The 18,314-nt window shown below is 38.5% G+C and overlaps 1 protein-coding gene across 2 annotated transcripts in view; it reads left to right on the forward strand.

Annotated features, from left to right (window-relative positions):
- The first annotated feature begins 13,242 nt into the window (after positions 1–13,242).
- CXADR (CXADR cell adhesion molecule) overlaps positions 13,243–18,314 on the forward strand; it is a 29,165-nt gene continuing 24,093 nt past the window's right edge. For both annotated transcript variants that reach the window (XM_019659531.1, XM_019659530.1), the window contains exons 1-2: positions 13,243–13,409; positions 17,522–17,726. In XM_019659531.1, the coding sequence (XP_019515076.1) occupies positions 13,281–13,409; positions 17,522–17,726 (334 nt within the window). In that variant the 5' untranslated portion in view covers positions 13,243–13,280. The remainder of the gene's footprint in view (positions 13,410–17,521; positions 17,727–18,314) is intronic.

Raw genomic sequence — 18,314 nt, forward strand, 5'->3', positions numbered from 1 at the left:
CGCAGATTGAAATGCTCTCAAGGAATCTCAAGGAACATTCAGATACAGTGAACCAAATGTGTTGAGCCACATCTTCCTTTGTTAAATTTGTACAGTGACTGACTCTAGCTGACCCTCCTCAGTCTGATTCCCCAGTGTGGAGAGTGCTTTGAACTCTTGAATACCAGGCGATTCCCATGGGTTTTTCTCTACTAGACCAGACAAAAACTTTCAAGTGTTTTGTTTCAGGTAGTTCTACAGTAAAAATCAAGAGGACTTTCTAACAGACTTGGTTGTACAATGTGAAATCTGATACTTTTAGAATGAACTGGTTTTTTACTCTGGGCTGGAAAAGTGATCGTACCTTATTTTTTAAGACAAGTTTCACACGCATCTCATTTGAATTCACTCTCCTGACAACCTTGTGTTAGGAAGAACACTTCATATTATCTACAGTCTCATTTATAGGACTCAAGTCCTAAAACCAAGGCCCAAGTCTAAGAAATTGTGGCATTGGTCTAAACAGTGCTGTCCAATAGAAATAGAATGCAAGCCGCATATGTAATTTAAAATATTCTGCTAGTCACATTTGAAAGCACAAAGATTAAGTGAAATTTATTTGACTGTAATCAAACTAATATATTTTTTATAAGTGAAAAAATTATATTCATTGTTTTTTAATTTAAAATATTTTTTTCTGGCCTTCCTTGAAAACATCTGCGGATGTTATGGGAGTGGTAGAATTCAGATGGAATTGGAGCTCTCAGTCTCTTCCTCAGCCCCAACAGGTTATACCTTGTAGGACTATTAAGACTAGAATTGTGAGACAGTCTAGTTCTTCAAGAAGAATATATTTTGCTTAACCCCAATGCATACAAAATATTTCCATATGTGATCAGATTAAACATTAATGAGATTAAAAATTTTGTTTTATACTGTCTTAGAAATCTGGTCCGTATTTGACCTCTAGCACATCTCAGTTTGCAGTAGCCACATTTCAAGTGTTCAATGGCTAGCACTCGTTCAGAACATAGAGCTTTAGTTCCCGTCACCTTTCATCATATCTAGCCTCGGAACATTCTACTAACTAAAAAAGCATGGGTTGGTGAGCCATCAAAATAGCTTTGCCAAATGAACATGCCTTTGGAATTGCTCTCATGAGATTTTTAACTAAAATATAATTATTTGTACTACATGGGATTCATGTTGGCAACAAGCTAAATAAAGTCTCTTGTTTCTTATTTAGTTTCTTGTAATCATCAGAGCATTTGTTACACATATACAAAATTATATCAGCTGTCCTTATTCAATAGTTACATGCATTTATATTTTAGGTATAAGGCAGAAAAAGCAAAAATATTCACAGAAATCACATTTTTAACTTGCCTATGGGAGAAATAAATGCGTTTATTGAGAGGCAGAAAATAAGGATAGAATGGCCCCTAGTGATGGTTGCTAGGGAAATCTGAATTCACTTTGAGATATTAGAAAGGAATTAATGCCAAGATTGAGGCAATCAAGTTAGACATGCTTATAACAGGGATGATTTTCTTATTGTAATCAACCCTTTCTTTATTAACTTCGGGATTTTCCATAAAGAGATAACATTATTTACTCATTTTGCTATTATGTCTATGTCTTTGCTTTTTTATTGCCTGTGATCTCATCTTTGTAAGACACTTCACCTAAGTTTTTCTTTTTCTGTGTGCCAAGTACTCAGTCACTATTCCTGTCTCATGCTAATTAAAGGAAGAGAGGAGAGCCTCAGGTTTTTATGAGCAAGGAGGCAAAGGCAGCTTTCTTAAAATGGAGCAGTACAGATTATTCCATGAAGGTGATGAAAATATTCACCATGGCAACGGATCTCCTTTACCCATAATTCAAAATATCCTATTTGCATTTGTTTTGCCAGAGAATTCTGAAATTAGCATCTGCGTATTAGAGAACATGGGGGAGGCAATATACTACATAGACTGAAAACAGGTTGAGACTGAATTTTGATCGGAATTGTAATTTGAATGCTTTCCTGAGATGAGTGTGTGTATGTGAGGAAGGGGTGGGTCCCAATCTAATTCAACAGATATATATAGAAAATCTGTCTATCTGCGTGTTCACGTTTTTAACTCCCCTTGTCTGGCTTTCAATTATAACATGTTTTCTTTGGTCCTGATTTATAAATTACATACTAAATCTTATACAGGACATCAATCTCTGTGGATGAAATTTGGGGGTAAATAACATGTGCATATATACAGGTAAGGTGTTGAAATGGGTGCTTCGGGAGATAAGAGGAAGACACCATCCCCATACCCTCAGCAAGCTTCAATCTGGATTCTAGAGGAAGGAGTCAGGCCCTTATTCTCAGCTATGATACGCAGCAGAGCACAGTGGGGATGGGAGTAGACGTGCCATGCAATGTAAAACCGTACGGTTTTCTGATATTCTCTTGGAACCCCACTGGCTTCTCCAGACCATTTTCCCTCCATCTTGTGTACGAACCCTTCAGCCCTTGAGGCTCCTGTTTGTACCAAACTTCTGGTTGCTTCTCCACATTGACCAAGAAATGCCTTGCCACTGAGGAAGAAACTTCCCTGTATCCTCAAGGTTCTTTTGGCTGGTCTAATAATTATATGTACACAAGACAGATTAACAAGAGAAATGAATACATATGTACGTATGGGAACCCCACATATATGAGAGAGACCCCCATAAATGAGAGTCTCAGGAATAGAAAGTTAAAATGATGTGTACACAGCATTCTGAGTGGAGGAGGAGGTAAGGGGCCTGGGGGCTTCAGATGGTCATTGCAGGACAAGAAGAAGAGCAGATGCTCAGTCATGAGTCGTTTGCCCTGCCAGACAGCTTATTATGGGCAAGGCCCCTAATTCACATTCTTCTAGGTAGGGAAAAGGGGCGGGCAGAAGTTTCTCTGGAGTCTTTAAGGGTCTCATTTGCCTTTAGCTCAAAATAATCTGCATCGTACAGATGCATATCTTGGGGTGACTCATTATGAACCCCTACACCTCATACTCCTGTCCCCTCCCTTACCCCTCCATTATATCATTATCTTGGCATTTTAGGATTTACACTTTTTACAGTTCACTTTTCTAACATCCTTATTCCACAATCCCTTGGCCTCTCAAATACAATGATTTTTCTATCCATTTTACTTAGGTAACCCTCTCCTTATACTTAGTTCTTCCTCTAAAGTCTTGAAACTCGATTGTCACTGTCTCCCAGCTATCTTGAACTTCTGTCACTTTGCTTCAATGAGATCCCGGAGCCCTTGCCCCCCTTCCACCCCCACCCGCCTCTGGTCACTTTACAACCAGACTTGCTTCACTTATTTGGGTTCCTACAGTTAGACCTCAGCTCCCATCCCTGATGCAGATCAACCCTCCAGGCCAGTTTCCTGCTCATGCTCAGGGACTGAGGTGCACACGCAGCTGGAGAGGAAGAGCAAAGGCATCGCTGTGTACATTGGGGAGACTGGTTTTACTGTAGTTTGGCTAGACTTTTTATAAAAGGACATTTATAAAACATCAGAACGTTTTATTTTTTAACAAAGAAAAATAACTTGTCTGCAACTCCAACTCTTTTTACATTTATTTTTAAATAAACCTTTTATTTGAAGTATGACATTCATACATAGAAAAATAGGCAGTTTGGAGCATTATTTATAAGTGAGCAGACACGTCTAAGTCATGATTGCCCAGATCAAGAAATAGAACGTAACCCACGTTTCAGAAGTCCCCGCATGTCCCTCCAGTCACTTCACTCTCCTGATTTCGAACAGTGTAGATTCGTGTTAATGCTTTGTAGAAGTGGAATTACACACTCTATGCTTTTTGTCTGACTTTCACGTTCATGTATGTAAGATTATTCGTGTTGTGTAGCTCTTAATTTATTCACTTGCCCTGCTATCTGGTATTCTATTGTGACTACACTACAGTTGATTTGCCCATTCTGTTGATGGACATTGTTTTCCTCCATTTTTTTTTTTTGCTATGGTGAAAAATGCTGCTGTGACATTCTCATGCGTGTGTTCTAGTGCACATGTGCATACATGAATGGAGTTTCTGGGGTCCCACAGGTTCTATGCTTGGCTATGACTGATACTGCCAAACGGTTTTCCAGAGTTAGTCATTCTAGTTGACACTCCCACCAACAGAGTAGGAGGGTTCCAGCTACTCCATTTCCCCAACAGTTATCCATAATTGTATTAATCCTCTTATGTCCTTCTCTCCATTCTTATTTAAAGGTGCCTGATGTCCCATTTGCTCCGTATTGTCACTCTTACTGGGGTATTTCTCCTTCTGTCTGAGTGTTCTGCTCTATGTATTTTTAACCTTCCATTCTGTTGCTCTTTCCTTTTGACTTATAAACATGCTCTGCATTTCTCATTTCAAAACAAATTTCCCTTCACCACACATTATCACGCTCCTATTGTTCTCCTGCCTTTGAGATACAAGATCCTCCAAACAGTAGTCAGCCACTTACTTCTGTCTCTGCTCAGACTTCAGCCTCTGTAGTCAGATAAATCCAGTCGCAGCTCCCCCACAAAGCCTTCGCTAGGTCAGGTTAGGCCTAGGTCACCAATGATTCCCAAACCCAGTAGATACATTCCACTGTCATTTATTTGCACAACAGAGTTTGAGTTCTTTCTATTGGGAAGGCACTGCTAAGTGTGAGGGATAAAAGATTAAAAGATACCTTCCCAACACTATGGGAGTTTATGTGCTAGTAAGAGGGACAGGCATATAAGACGACAATGAATTGTCACAGTAGTTACTGTTTATTTGAAAGGGTCATAACAGATTGTGCTGCAACTGTCCTAATGCTTTACATGCTTTATTTTACTTAATCCCTATAGTAAAGTAGGCATCATTACTATTAATTGCCATTTTAAAGAAGAAAACATTGAAGACTTGAAAAGGCTGGAACCTCGCCTGTGGCCAAGCATTTAGAAAGCTTAGTTTGAATGTGAACCCAAATCTGAATTTAGAGCTCCCACTATTCATCAGCAGAACTGCTTCCATAATTCCATATGCTGTTTCAGAAATGTCTGCATTTGGAGGTAAACTACAGAGAACTGCTGTTACTGTTATTGAGTTGTGGGGCAGGGGAAGAGATGGATGTCAGGGGAAGGCTTGTTGGTTGATTGATGGTCTGAAATCAGGACATATTTAGATGATCATTCAGTTCAACACCCTTAACTTATGTTTGAGCCCTAGAGAAGCAGTGTGCCCAGAATGATCAAGCTCTTGTGGAAAACCTGAACAGATTCCTACTTTGGTATTTATTTTCCTGTTTAAAAAAAAAAAAAAAGATTCCCCCCCCAAACTCCTGAACCATGTGCTTACCTAAAATGTCTCCTTAGAAATTTTGTAAAAGAGAGGAATAATATAAATTCCAAACTCTCTTCCACCACATACTGTATTTTATAGTGATTTTTAAAACAAAGTCTCTATGTCCAGGGTGTTTACTGGTGACTCCTTACGGGGTGAGTGTGGCTTGGGAGCCTGGCTGCCTACATCTGTATCTTGCTCCCTTAGTAGCTTAGATGACTCTCGGTGACTCCATCTCTGTATTTTACAATGGGGATAATAGTAGTCCCTCCCTCAGAATCGTTGAGAATTGAAAGAATTACGATGCATAAAGTATTTTGAAAAGCTCCTGGCGCATAATAAGTACTCAGTCACTGTGAGTTACTGTTTATTGTGAAGGTGATGGTTTCCATCTCAGCTTATTTTCTGGGAGCCTGCTTTTTGATTTCTCATTGGGGGTGAGGAGCTGGGAATTTATATTTAAAAAAAAACTAATAGAAAAGCAAATAGGTGTACTTAGTGTCATTTCTCATTGTCATTAACGTATCTGACTTATTTTCTTAGCTCTAAGTACATATTATCATACTGGACTGAGTAGCACACATGGGAATAAACAACTAAAACTCTTAGACAGCAAAGAGCGTAATTTCTAGCTTCCTATGTTTTCTTCAATCCCCCAGCAATAGTAAAAGCCGGTTGGAGTAGTTAACTACTATTAACGTATTTAAAGTGTTTTTCTTTTTGCTTTCTAGAAATACTACAATGTTTAGATCTTTTAAAGAGACTAATCCCAGGCTACTTTCTGGTGAGAAAGAATTTGGTACAGGTCGGAATTAGCATCTGGTGAAGGGGAAAAGGAAATGATCGAAATAACATGGCGGTTGCATTTTTGCGCATGTTTTGGAATATCACAGTGACTTACTTGCTAACCCAGACACCTGTAGTATTTATCAAACACACAACAAAATTATACTTGTTCCAGTTAATCCCTCAAACATACTAGTTCCTGATTTATCCATTGTGTTTCTTAACATTGCTCTAGTGGATGATTTTTTACTGTAATTGTGTTTTTATGTAAAGATCTTGAATTATATGATCCGAATTCAACAATCTGATTGAATGTGTCCTCTCTTTTTAGAATATTAATCCTTATGACATTCTTTGACATTTCTCAAAACCCTCAATGTCCAATTCTTTATAACAACTGACATTAAGGTCACCCTCAATGTCAAATAAATTCTTCATAACAACTGACATTAAGGTCATCATAACATACCCCTTTCCAAGAAATTAAGGAAGTATACAAGACTTTTGGAATTAAATTTAAAATTTGGTTTTCATTTTAAAATTGTTTTGCTTTTTTGTTAATATGTTTGGAATGACTCCAGATAGTCTAAGAAGCCACACATTAGTGTGTAGTTATTTTTCTGCGTCATGTTGCCCTAGAGGTCGTTGAAAGAGACAAGCAACTTTTAGTCACCCATAGTTGTATTTTTAGAAGATTCACAAATATAAGTTTTTCATACTTTGTATATAATGTTGCATACATTTTGGTTTCTTACCAGATTTGCTAACATTTCTTGTAGTGTGCATATTAAATAAGCATCAGGTTTGCTCCCATCAGCACAGGACAGGCTTACTCAGCTCCCTCTGAGCTGTGTCCTGTCTGGGCTTCCTGGTTCCACCCTTTGCTTCCCTGGATAGTGCTCTTCCAATGGCGCTCCTTCCCCTGCTTTCCCCAGCATGTCTGGTGGTCCTCTCTCCCGACACTACTCTTTCAAAAAGCTCCTTCAACCTTCCCTCTACTCAGAGCTTCTACCTTCCACTTGCAATTTAGCAGTTTTCTCCAACCACAGAGGGGTTGAGAGGGGCTTATGAAATACGGCTAGGGACATACCCTCCAGAGATGAAGTGCTGAGAACCTGTTGAGTGAGTGGAACTATGTGCTTAAGGGAAGGGGCATGTAGACAACTGGTGCTGTGTGATAGAGAGGAGGAAGCAGTTAGCACCGCCTGTGGGGACCAGGGAAAGCTTCAGAGAGGAGGTGAAAGGGAAGAGATCCTCTGATATGGCTGGAGGTACCCTCAGGGGGAGAGAGTGGGCTTTTCAGACACGGAGAGCTGTGCAGACACAAGGGCTCTACAAATGGGGACTTAACTTTATCCCCTAGTGCCTCCTCTCATCTTTGATTTCCTTGTATGCTAGGCCCCAGACCAGGACACTTGCACTGTTCCGTCTTTAATAGAGAAAGGTTTTATTTTATTTTCACCTACTTTTAGCCACATTACCACTTAATTTTGCTCCACTATTTTGAAACGGACCATCTTTCATCTCTGGCAGATTTTCTGTTTCCCTTCCCTTATGTGGAGGTACTTGTGCCTGTGAGATTTTTATTTATCTATTTATTTAGCTATCGATAAGTGCGTGAAATTTTGTTCTGCTAAAGGCAACCAATGACAACCAGGAAGCACGGTCTTTGGCCTCAAAATCAAATGTGTAGTATATTGCTTTGTACACCTGAAACTAATACAAAAATATTTTTAAAACATCAAATGTAAAATACTCCCTAGGGGTCCAGGGTAGGAAAGACTTCCCTGTCACGGCTGGAATTCTGCACTGACATGGTCAGTAAAATCCCCGTGGGTATGCCCTCACGGGGTAGACTTTCGTTACCTTGCTAATATAGGCAAATACATGGAAAACATGTTTCAAAGTGTTCCTTTTATGTTTTCCTCAGTGAGAAAATAACAGAAACCCTTCATTCGGCAAGTGTTTGTTGAATGCTAGCTGGTGATTTTCCTAACCTGAAATGTTTGATTTTGTTACATTTGTCTTTCGCTTCATAGCTTTTGTGCTCCCTATTTTTCTCTAAGGCTTTCCTTACCCAAAACCAACAGTTCTCACACATTTACTTCTCTTTTAATCAATTACAAAGTTTCATGAGCACTTTTCAACTTCCTATGATTTTAAGATTGTCAGAAGAAGCAAAAAATTGCTGAAAACCATCCAGGTTAACCCATAGCTTGAACTTGGAAAATAAATTAATCAAGGCAGCTTGTCAGTTCTAAATGTTGCCTGCCTTCCAGAGAAGTAGTGCCTTCCATTATCTCCAGTTCTCTATTCTCAGAGTAGAAACAAATCCAAGGCCTTAGTTGGAGATTGACAACATCAAAAAGTAAAAAACAGTTCAGTGAACTCATGTCATTTTAATGCTCAGATAGAAGTCAGACTGGGCAGAAGAGAAACTTGACAGATTCAAGTGATTTGGCATTTGGAGAATAAAAAAAAAAGCAAGCAGAAAACTGGGAGATGTTATTTCAGTCACTGCCAAAATGGGACGTGATTCAGTTTATTTACATAATCCAGTGGTGCACCCTTATTAACTGGACCTTGCAAATACTTGTTGATAATGTGCTACATATTTTGTCACACTCTGAGTATGTTTGAATAAAATTGTAAGAAAAGGTCTTATTTGATTTAGTTTTCAGACTGTGTTTGAACCTGCAAGTACAATAGTTTGCAAGTTAAATTGTCACTCAATTTGCTTCATAAATAGAATTAGGCAGTATTAGGAAAGAATCCCCAGAGACACTGCATGAGACCAAGTGTCTGTTTTGTGTCTTCTACAATTTGTGACTGTTGCATATATCAACACTTGAAAAATCGTGGCTCTGTGCAAAGAGGCCCCTTCATTGTTGCTAGGAAACCCAATAACTGTTTTGTATGACCTTGAGATTTTAATTCATTTCTAGTGCAACACAATGAAGAGCTGTTGAATGTTTTAAATATTTTTTGAAAAAAAATAAATGAAAGCTATTTAAAAAATCTGTTTAAAATTTCTTTAGCAGTATACACGTTAAGAAAATCTCAGTATAAAGCAGAAGTGGGCAGTCACCTTTCTTAGACTCTCAGTTCTCAAGAAATAACTGCTGTGAACAGTTCAGTATATATTTTTCCAGGGTATTTTTATATATATGGAACTGTTTCCCATGGTACTCTGTTAAGATAAAAGTAATTTTTGTGTATCAAACAAGAAAGTGTGAAAGATACTATCATGAAAACTAAGTTGTGTTTTATTCTAATGACTGTAATGGAAGTACTGAGAGTATAATTAGCATTTGAATTTAGACACATTTAGAGATGTCATTTAACTTTTTTAATTTGATTTTTACAAAATAAAAACCCTAAAAGCACAGAGTAACCAGGATGTTTTAATTGTTTTTTTTATAGTAAATTTTCATTCTCATATATTTCTACCTCTACATTTTGGGATGTGTCTTGACTGATTTTGGAATGGAATTTTCGTTCTGGAGCATGAGATTGTTTTTAATCTTACTGAATACATAAAATATTAATACCCAGACAAATTAAATGTAGGTGACAAATTGCAGTGGCTATAAGAAAGGACCTCTTCAAGGAGCAGGAACCACTTCTGGCAGCTTAATGCTCTTTCCACATTTCTAAAATTGATCAAACTTATAATCTAGTCACCAGTTCTTTTCATTTTTGGGGTTTTTTTTTAAAGATTTTATTGGGGAGTTGGGGGAGGGCAATAGAAGTTGCTGTGCTTTTGTTCTTCAGTCTAGTTGTGGAGGACACTGTTTCACTGGCCCAAGTTGGTATTATGATCATTGTGCTCTTCCCAGCTGAGGCAGTCGCTGGCCATTGGATGGTCGCTCATGGCGGCTCACAGCAGCCCAGCTCCAGGTCGAGATGTTGTTCACCATCTTAGCTGTAGAGGTCTCAGTGTCACTGGCCCATGTGGGAACCAAACCGTTGGCCGTGCTGCTCAGAGCTCGTGCTCCCAAGCCAACTAACTCTTAACCAACTGAGCCACTCAGCCGGCCCCCACCAGTTCTTTTCTACTAATGTGCAGGGAACTACAACAGGAGATACAGGTACCCACTATTTCTCCCAACCCTAATGGAGCTAGTGAGTTCATGGTAAATCAAGACATACATTAAAAAAAATCCATGTAAAAAAGACAAAGTAGTATGGGCAGAAGATAAGCTCATCACCATCTAGAACAGGGGTTGGCAAACTTTTTAGACGGAAGAGCCAATCCTGTCCCTCACAACAATTTAAAAGTGATTCGAGAGCCATAAAACAAATGAAGTCACCATTATGTTAATAATATCCTTTAAACATTTTATAAATTAAACTATGATAGTTTTATTTTCATTTTCAGTTTTACTTCAGAGCCACATGTACGTACCCAAAGAGCCTCATGTGGCTCGCGAGCTACAGTTTGCCGACCCCTGATCTACAGTAGAAGATGTGACAAAACCATGGAGCCTATCTTGTCAACTTCACAATAGAGTTTATAAAGGGAAAACTCTCCAAGATTAGTATATGCTAAGGCCAACGGGTAATACAGATAGCAGAAACTAAAGTACTGTGCATATTTCATAGGAGAGAAAAATTGTGGGCTAGAGAGGCAGAAAAATGTCTTGGTGAATGAGGTAGGAATGGAACTGAGTTAATTAGAAATGATAGAAAGTATGTATTTAGAGGATTGAATTTTAAATTAGGAGAGACTTGAGATTATATACATAAATATCAAGCCATATAATTTAAACAGATATGTGGACATAAAATGCAGATTGGAGTAGTGTGGACTTTTCAGGGCAATATTAAGTAGTCCCTTTGGGCTGAATCAATGGGTTTGAATGGTGTGTCATCAAACTTTGCTGTGTAACAAACCAGCCCAAACCCTAGACGCTAAAAACAAACATTCTGTGTTAGTTCCTGATCCTGTGGGTTGCCAGTTTAGGCTAGCCCGAGATGGGAGTTCTGGGCTCACTCATGGGGCTGGATGTTCTAGGGTGGCTGCGTGTTGGGCAGTTGCAGCAGTTGGTCAAACACTTCAGTTCTCTCTTAACCTGGTTTGTTCACTCCGTGGCAGGTGGCAGGAGTCCAAGAAGGCGGGCGTGGGAGCAGCAAGACCTCTTGCAGCCTAGCCTCAAAGCTCCATACAGCGACACTCATATTGTGTTCTATTGGTCAGAGTTAGGACAGCCTCTGATTTAAGGGAACAGAGAGCCTGCCCCATTTTAATCTGCTGTTTGAGGAGTGTATGTAAATGTGCTTAACAGCTTAGGTTGGTGCCTGAATATAAGTGGTCTTGAACATAATCTGGCCTTCCTTTTGTTCTCAACCTATTGGCCTCAACTTTATTAACATTTTACTACAAGTGATAGTCTCTGTGTTTTTAAGCTTCTTTTAGGGGTTAATGGAAAGGATCATGGGATAGCTAATGACTTAATTCTTCATTTTAGTTTGTTCTGTTGGAATTTATTATTTGAAAAATAGCATCAAAGTAGTCATTGTGGAGAACCGGGACCTTGGATGTCCTTACTGTAAATTTTGCTCTAATGTGCTTATTTTGATGGTAGGAGCAGGGAAAGAGAAGTGAGAGAGCCAACGACCCATGTACCGTAATCTTGGTGTTTGGCGTCTCTTCCAGGCCATTATTCAGCGCTGAAAGTCAGTGTTTAGTGATGGTAGAGGTCAACATGGTAAAGCTGCTAAAATTTGCTGTTTTGTTGACACTTTGGTTCTGCATACATTAGATATTTGAATTTATACTTAAGAAAGTGTTGAGTCATCATAAAGAATACATACATTGACAAATTAGTGCTGTGTAAACTTCTAGAATAGAAATAGTAAAATAAATTTTTGTGTGATAGTTCATTTACAGACTAAATTTGCATTTTATATCAAGTTTTTGTCTTGTTCAAACTTTGATCTTGACATAAGACATAAGTGGTGAACAGACCTATTTTTATGTGTAAATTGTTATGAACAAAATTGCCCTTTTTTTGAAAAACAGGATGTGAATAATTAACCTTGGTACTTCTTTCTCTTATATAGATCAAGAAATTGTGCCATTTTGCTCATATAATGTTTCTACCTTTTCTGCATGTAAAAGATAAAAGTTTTGTAAACCATTAGCAGCAGGGAGGACACCTTTTTTGTTGTTCTTAGTGTTTCAGTGGGTTTAAGCCATCTCTTTAATAAAATCAGAAGAGTCTCGGAGTTTTTGTTTGTGGCTCAGGACATCTTATTTTGGCTTTTATGTATTTTTCAGGTATTGCCATTCAGCATTAATTTTCTCTTTTATATGGAAGTTTTATACAAATTTGATAATAAGTTATGGAACTTTTAAGATGTCTTTAAAATATAATATAATATGACTGACTTGCAGAAGGGAAATAGGGATGAAGGAAATAGCTTAAAGATAATATTGATGTCCACTGGTAAATTTAAAATAGATAAATTGACAGTTTCCTCTCTTTATGAATTGTCATAAAAATTTATTGTTTTGAAATATTTTTTCTTTTCCAGTTTTGATATATAATTGACATACACACTATATGTTTAAGGTGTACAGTATGGTTTGACTTACGCATATTGTGAAATAATTACCACAATAAGTTTAGTCAACATCTGTCAGCTCATATAAACAAAAAAGAAAAAGAAAAAAACTTTTTTTTCCTTGTGATGAGAACTCTTGGGATCTAGTCTCCTAGCTTAGAAATATTTTTAAGCATTCAATAAAAGTTATAGAATCAAATTTAATAAAAATTTAGAATTAAAGAAGTCTTGGCAGAAAACGTGTCAAAATTTCCCAGCAACTAGGAAATCCCAGTGTGTTTGTGGCATTGAATTAGTATGACACAGTGGACCTTTCATATTAAGTTGGGAAGTTCACAGTGCTCTTAAAGGAAATTATACTGAAGAAGGTAGATATTAATATTGTCATTCCATTTTTACAAAGGCACAAACTAAAAACTGGGCACCGCTGAGTTTGAATGCTGTTATTCTGGTCCCAGACGGCATCCTGTTTCCACCGCATCCAGCGCTCCCTCTGCGCGAGCTGGGTGCATGGAGTGTGCAGGTGGTGCTTAGTCCATGTATATGTACCTTTCTCCAGATTTCACCAGAAGTTTGAGTATCACTACTCCTGATCAGATGATTGAAAAGGCCAAAGGGGAAACTGCCTATTTGCCATGCAAATTTACCCTGAGTCCCGAAGACCATGGCCCGCTGGACATCGAGTGGCTGCTGTCACCAGCTGATAATCAGAAGGTGGACCAAGTGGTAAGTTGGCTAAGTGCTTGCGCTTAAGAGTTGGACGTCTTGAACATGCCCATCTCTGGGCTGCTGATCACAGAGGAGTGGGGGACGGGAACTTGGGGACCTTCTGGAAACCTGGGTTGGGAAGTGTGTGTGAGTCAGGAAGTAGTAGAACAGACATGCTGGTGGGGCAGAAATGCGCATCATGTATGTTAAGGGACGGTGAGTAAACTAGACTTTGTGAAAAGTTGATAGAATTGAATTTTTAACATTTACATAAGGATTCCGATCCCAGTATAAAGGTCATCAGTGTGACGTAGTGTAATGCAGTTCCATGTTACTAGTCTGTTTTCCGTATTTCTTTTTTTAAATATCCTGTATAATGAATTTCTTAAAAAGCAAAACAAAACCTTCATCGCAAAACAGCAATTTATAAAATATTTAATCTTAAATTTAAAAAACTAAATACCAAAGTATTGTTATAGGAAATTTTCTATTTACAAAGAAATAAGAGCCTAATATAGGAAACCCTGGAAAACCAAAAGTAGCACAAAAGAGGAAAATTACCCAGTAATCTCATCTGCAGATACATATATCACCCTTTGCCTTATAATGGTACCAAAATATTTCACTTAATTTAGAATATTGCATATTAGCTTCATCTGACACATTTAATTAAAAATAAAATCAATGTTAGTAAATTATTATTAAACCATGGAGGGAAAAATAAGTCCAAATATTTAAAGAAATATGGTAATACAGTTGACCCTTGAACAACATGGGTTTGAACTATGCGGGTACATTTATTATGTGGATTTTTTTTTTTTGATAAATGCTGTAAGTGTATTTTCTCTTCCTTATGATTTTCTTAATAGCACTTTCTTTTCTCTGCCTTACTTTATTTTAAGGCTACAGTATATAATACATATAACATACAAAATTTGGGTTAATCGACTATTTATGTTACTTGATCAAGTTTCCTGTCAACAGTAGGCAATCAGTAAAGTTTTTTGGGAGTCAAAAGTTATGTGCAAATTTTCGACCACATGGTATAGGGGCTGACACCCCTAACTCCACATTGTTTGAGGGTCAACTGCAGATAAATTTGGAAGAGAGATTTTATTTTTACTTATGGTCCACATAAAAGAAGGGGTTATTCAGCCATTTTAATGTCCGAATTAGTACAGTTAGATAATTACTACTTTTGGCAAATCCAGGCAGCTTGCCCATGATGTATTTGTGAAATAATTAAGGTGCTTCCCCTAGTTGTGAATGACTAGCACCACCCCCTCTAAGGACACACCTCTGCCCTGTGTCTGCTACCAGCAACTCCCTCATGGGCACAAATGAACAGAGCCTGACTCCTTCTGTCCACTCCGCCCAGACACCCTGTTCCCTCTCTCCTGCTTTGCTCCTTCCTCTTTCTCTCTTCCCATGGCAGGGCCAGCACCCTGAACACAGGTGTCTACCTGAGGTCCTGTGTGCCCCTCACACTTGGCCAGTGCAGTGCCCATCTCCCTCTTGAGTCCAGGACTCTGCTCCCAAGGTGAAGATGAATAAGTGGAGAGCATGGGTCTTAAATGCTCCTGGCTAAAGATTCATGAGTAAAGCTCTAGGACAAGGTGCTTCTAGGACCAAGAAGCACAATGTGCCCTGTAGCCTGTGTGTCCCCTCATGGAAGGAGCACCTGAAGTCTTAGGTGCTGAGAGAGGCCTGGCCTTGCTGCCTCCAGGACTTGTGAGACAGTGAGAAACTGGGGGCTGGGTGTAAGTGCCCATTTGTGGGTGAAACAGCTAGTCTCTAACCTAAAACATAGTAAGGTCAGACCAAAGGAAAGCTAGTGTTGGGAAGAGATTGATGCAGAAGAAGATGCGTACAGAATTTAGCTACATTATATGTTAGCTGAGCCCTTAATGTTAATATATTTATGCTAGCGGGAAGTGTGGGGGACTGGGCCTGAGAAACAGCCTTATATTCCCTGTGTGATCGCTTTCGTCAGCAGTTAACCGTGGATCATGCACTCACTATGTGCTCTGTGGTGTGTCATATACTTTAATTATCTATCTAATTTAAGCCTTAAAACAACACTCTAAACTGAGAATTATTATACATGTGAAGAGGAGAAAATGGAGGCCCAGAGATTTAAGGGAACATGCCTAGGGTCACACCGCTGGCAACATATGCAGCTGAGGTTTGAACCCAGGTCTCTGTGACTCCAACTTTGCACCTTGTTTTCCTTTGCACTCTCCCGTACTGCCTCTCGTGTTTCATAAGCCTCTGTTTCCTCAGGTTTAAAATGGAAACAAATACACTGCCTCTGAGGATTGTGGTGAGAACTCACTGAATTACTGTACGCATAAGTGTTTTATAAACCTACAAGTCATGTAGAAATGTTCATGAAGTCAGTATGCTGTGCCAGCTCACAGAGATCTGATTTGCATCTGAATGGTGTGACTTTGCAAAAGTTGATCTGTGAGAGCCACTGCTTTCCTCAGGCTGAAGGTTAAATATGAATAATGTCACCATCCTGCAGGGTTGTGAAGAGGAACCAAAATTCTCTGGTAAACGTTAGTTCCCCCTTTCTTAAGTACCATTTATAAAATTGTTTTCGTGGGAACATATACTAAGATAGTTTACAAAATAACAGTGGGGACACGTCATATTTGTTAGGCCCTCCTCAAAAGACTCCTAAAATGTGTGTGTGGCAAAATGAGGGAATGGAAGTCGAATAGATGGAATTTTATGGGAGTCCTTAGTTAAATGCAAGGAAGATAGGCAGCCTCATTTGAGGAGTTCTGTGTTGTTGACAAGTGGGTGTGGTGAGACAGAGCCAAGAAAGTAAATGGCTGTGTTTACTGAGTAAGTCAGCTGTGGAGCCCTCAACTGCTTCTTTTATTTACTTAGCAAACTGCAATGGAGTGCTTCCTAGAAGCAGACACTTGCTATATAAATAAAAGATCTGTAGTGAATTAGGAGTGGGGTCAGCATGGTAGGAGAGGTGATAATACAGAAAAGAACTCAAGTCCCTGCCTTCCAAATTCCTACAGTTGACATTTATTCTGATTGTGCTGTTTATAACTAACATCTCTGGTAAAAACTATTTGCAGGATATAGGCTGTAGTCATGTTTTCTCATTATGAGTTGAGTTTGGCACCACTGCTCTTTGACCCTTGGGTCTCACCTGACCAGAATGAAGGACGTGGTTAGCAAATGTGAAAAATTATAAAATGCATTAAATTAATTTTGGTTATAGGGGTGACTATTGTAATTCTCTTCCAAGTCAAGTATAACACAGGGTTTCTTTTCCCTCTAAATTTAGCTTTTAGTTATTTCCATTAAAGTCTATAACAGTGGCTCAGAAAATGCAGTGGAATTAGGAAGGGGTCTTTGCTTTTAGTCACAGAAGATTAACTGAAAGGACCTATTAACCTGGGCATACAGGGCCGGCCGAGTGGCTCAGTTGGTTAAGAGCTCGCTCAAGAGTTTGAGCTCTGAGCAACAGCGGTTCGATGCCAGCCTGAGCTGAGCAGCCGCTAAGCTGCCAATAGGTAGCAGGATGGCTCGGCTAAAAAAAAAAAAAACAAACCTGGGCATACATAACTTAAGAGGTTTATTTTATGATTTTATCTGTTAGAGTCTAGAACCCTGAAATATTGAATATTAACTCTCCAACATATTAAGATAAATAAATGATGGGTTTTTTGTTCGATTTCACAGGTAAATTATCATAAGCCCTTTTTTCGGAGTGGTGGTGGTGTGGACTTGATTTTATACACTTGATTGACACACTGCAGCCTCTGAGGCAGCTGAAAAATAGAGTGTATAGAAATTCACAAATCCGTGTTCTTCTCCAATTTTGCTAAATGACTCTAATATAGGGCTACATCACTTAATCACGTTGGGTCTTGTTTTTCCTATTTAAAATGAGAGTGTGTGACCATCCTCAAGGATCGTATTGATCTCCTTCCATTTTCTTAACCTGTGCTTTGAATAATTGTGGTTTCTTGGGAATACTGTGTTCTTATTCTTTTTTGGATCCCACAGTAGCAGGTGTGTCAGAACTCCTTTGATGAGAACAGAGGGTTTGCTTGTTTTTTTGTTTTATTTTTCCCTGTTTTATTTTGGTTTTCTTCTAGATTATTTTATATTCTGGAGACAAAATTTATGATGACTACTATCCAGATCTGAAAGGACGAGTGCATTTTACAAGTAGTGATCTCAAATCTGGTGATGCATCAATAAATGTAACAAATTTACAGTTGTCAGATATTGGCACATATCAGTGCAAAGTGAAAAAAGCCCCCGGTGTTGGAAATAAGAAGATACAGCTGACAGTTCTTGGTAAGTTGTTTACATTAATGTTACTTATTAACAAGATGGGTGGTCATGGTATGATAGTAGCATTTGTGTGAGACAAAGCTTAGGGGTTTTTTTGGTGTGTGTTTTTTTTTAAAGCTTAGTTTTTTAAGAGTAATAATTTTAAACATTTGAAGTAATTCTGTTGTCCTCAAATAGCATGAAACATAAATCTAGTATACTTTTTAGGTTACAAAATAAGTGACCAACTTCTTTGTGAAATGTATAAAAGAATTTGAAAGTTAAATGAAGAAGCTCTGTGATATGGGAGAAGAACCCTCAGCCAGGAGTTAGAGGATCCAGGGATTTTTTGTGTGTGTTGTCCTCAGATTTGCCCTGAGAATTACATAGAACCTCTTCATTTCCTGGACCTCAGCCTACCTTTTGGAAACATTACAAGGTGTAATTATCATTACATTTCTATTCGATCTCATTCAGTTCAAAATGTTACCTGTGCTTTTAAACATTTTCAAACTACCCAAAGAATGAGGTTTCTATGATGCATAACTGGAGTATTTAGAATGGAGGAGATGGAATACAGTAGAAGGAAGATTGAATTGGGAGACGGCCTTT

Source organism: Hipposideros armiger, unplaced genomic scaffold (assembly GCF_001890085.2).
Source record: "Hipposideros armiger isolate ML-2016 unplaced genomic scaffold, ASM189008v1 scaffold_300, whole genome shotgun sequence".
NCBI classification, from domain to species: Eukaryota; Metazoa; Chordata; class Mammalia; order Chiroptera; family Hipposideridae; genus Hipposideros; species Hipposideros armiger.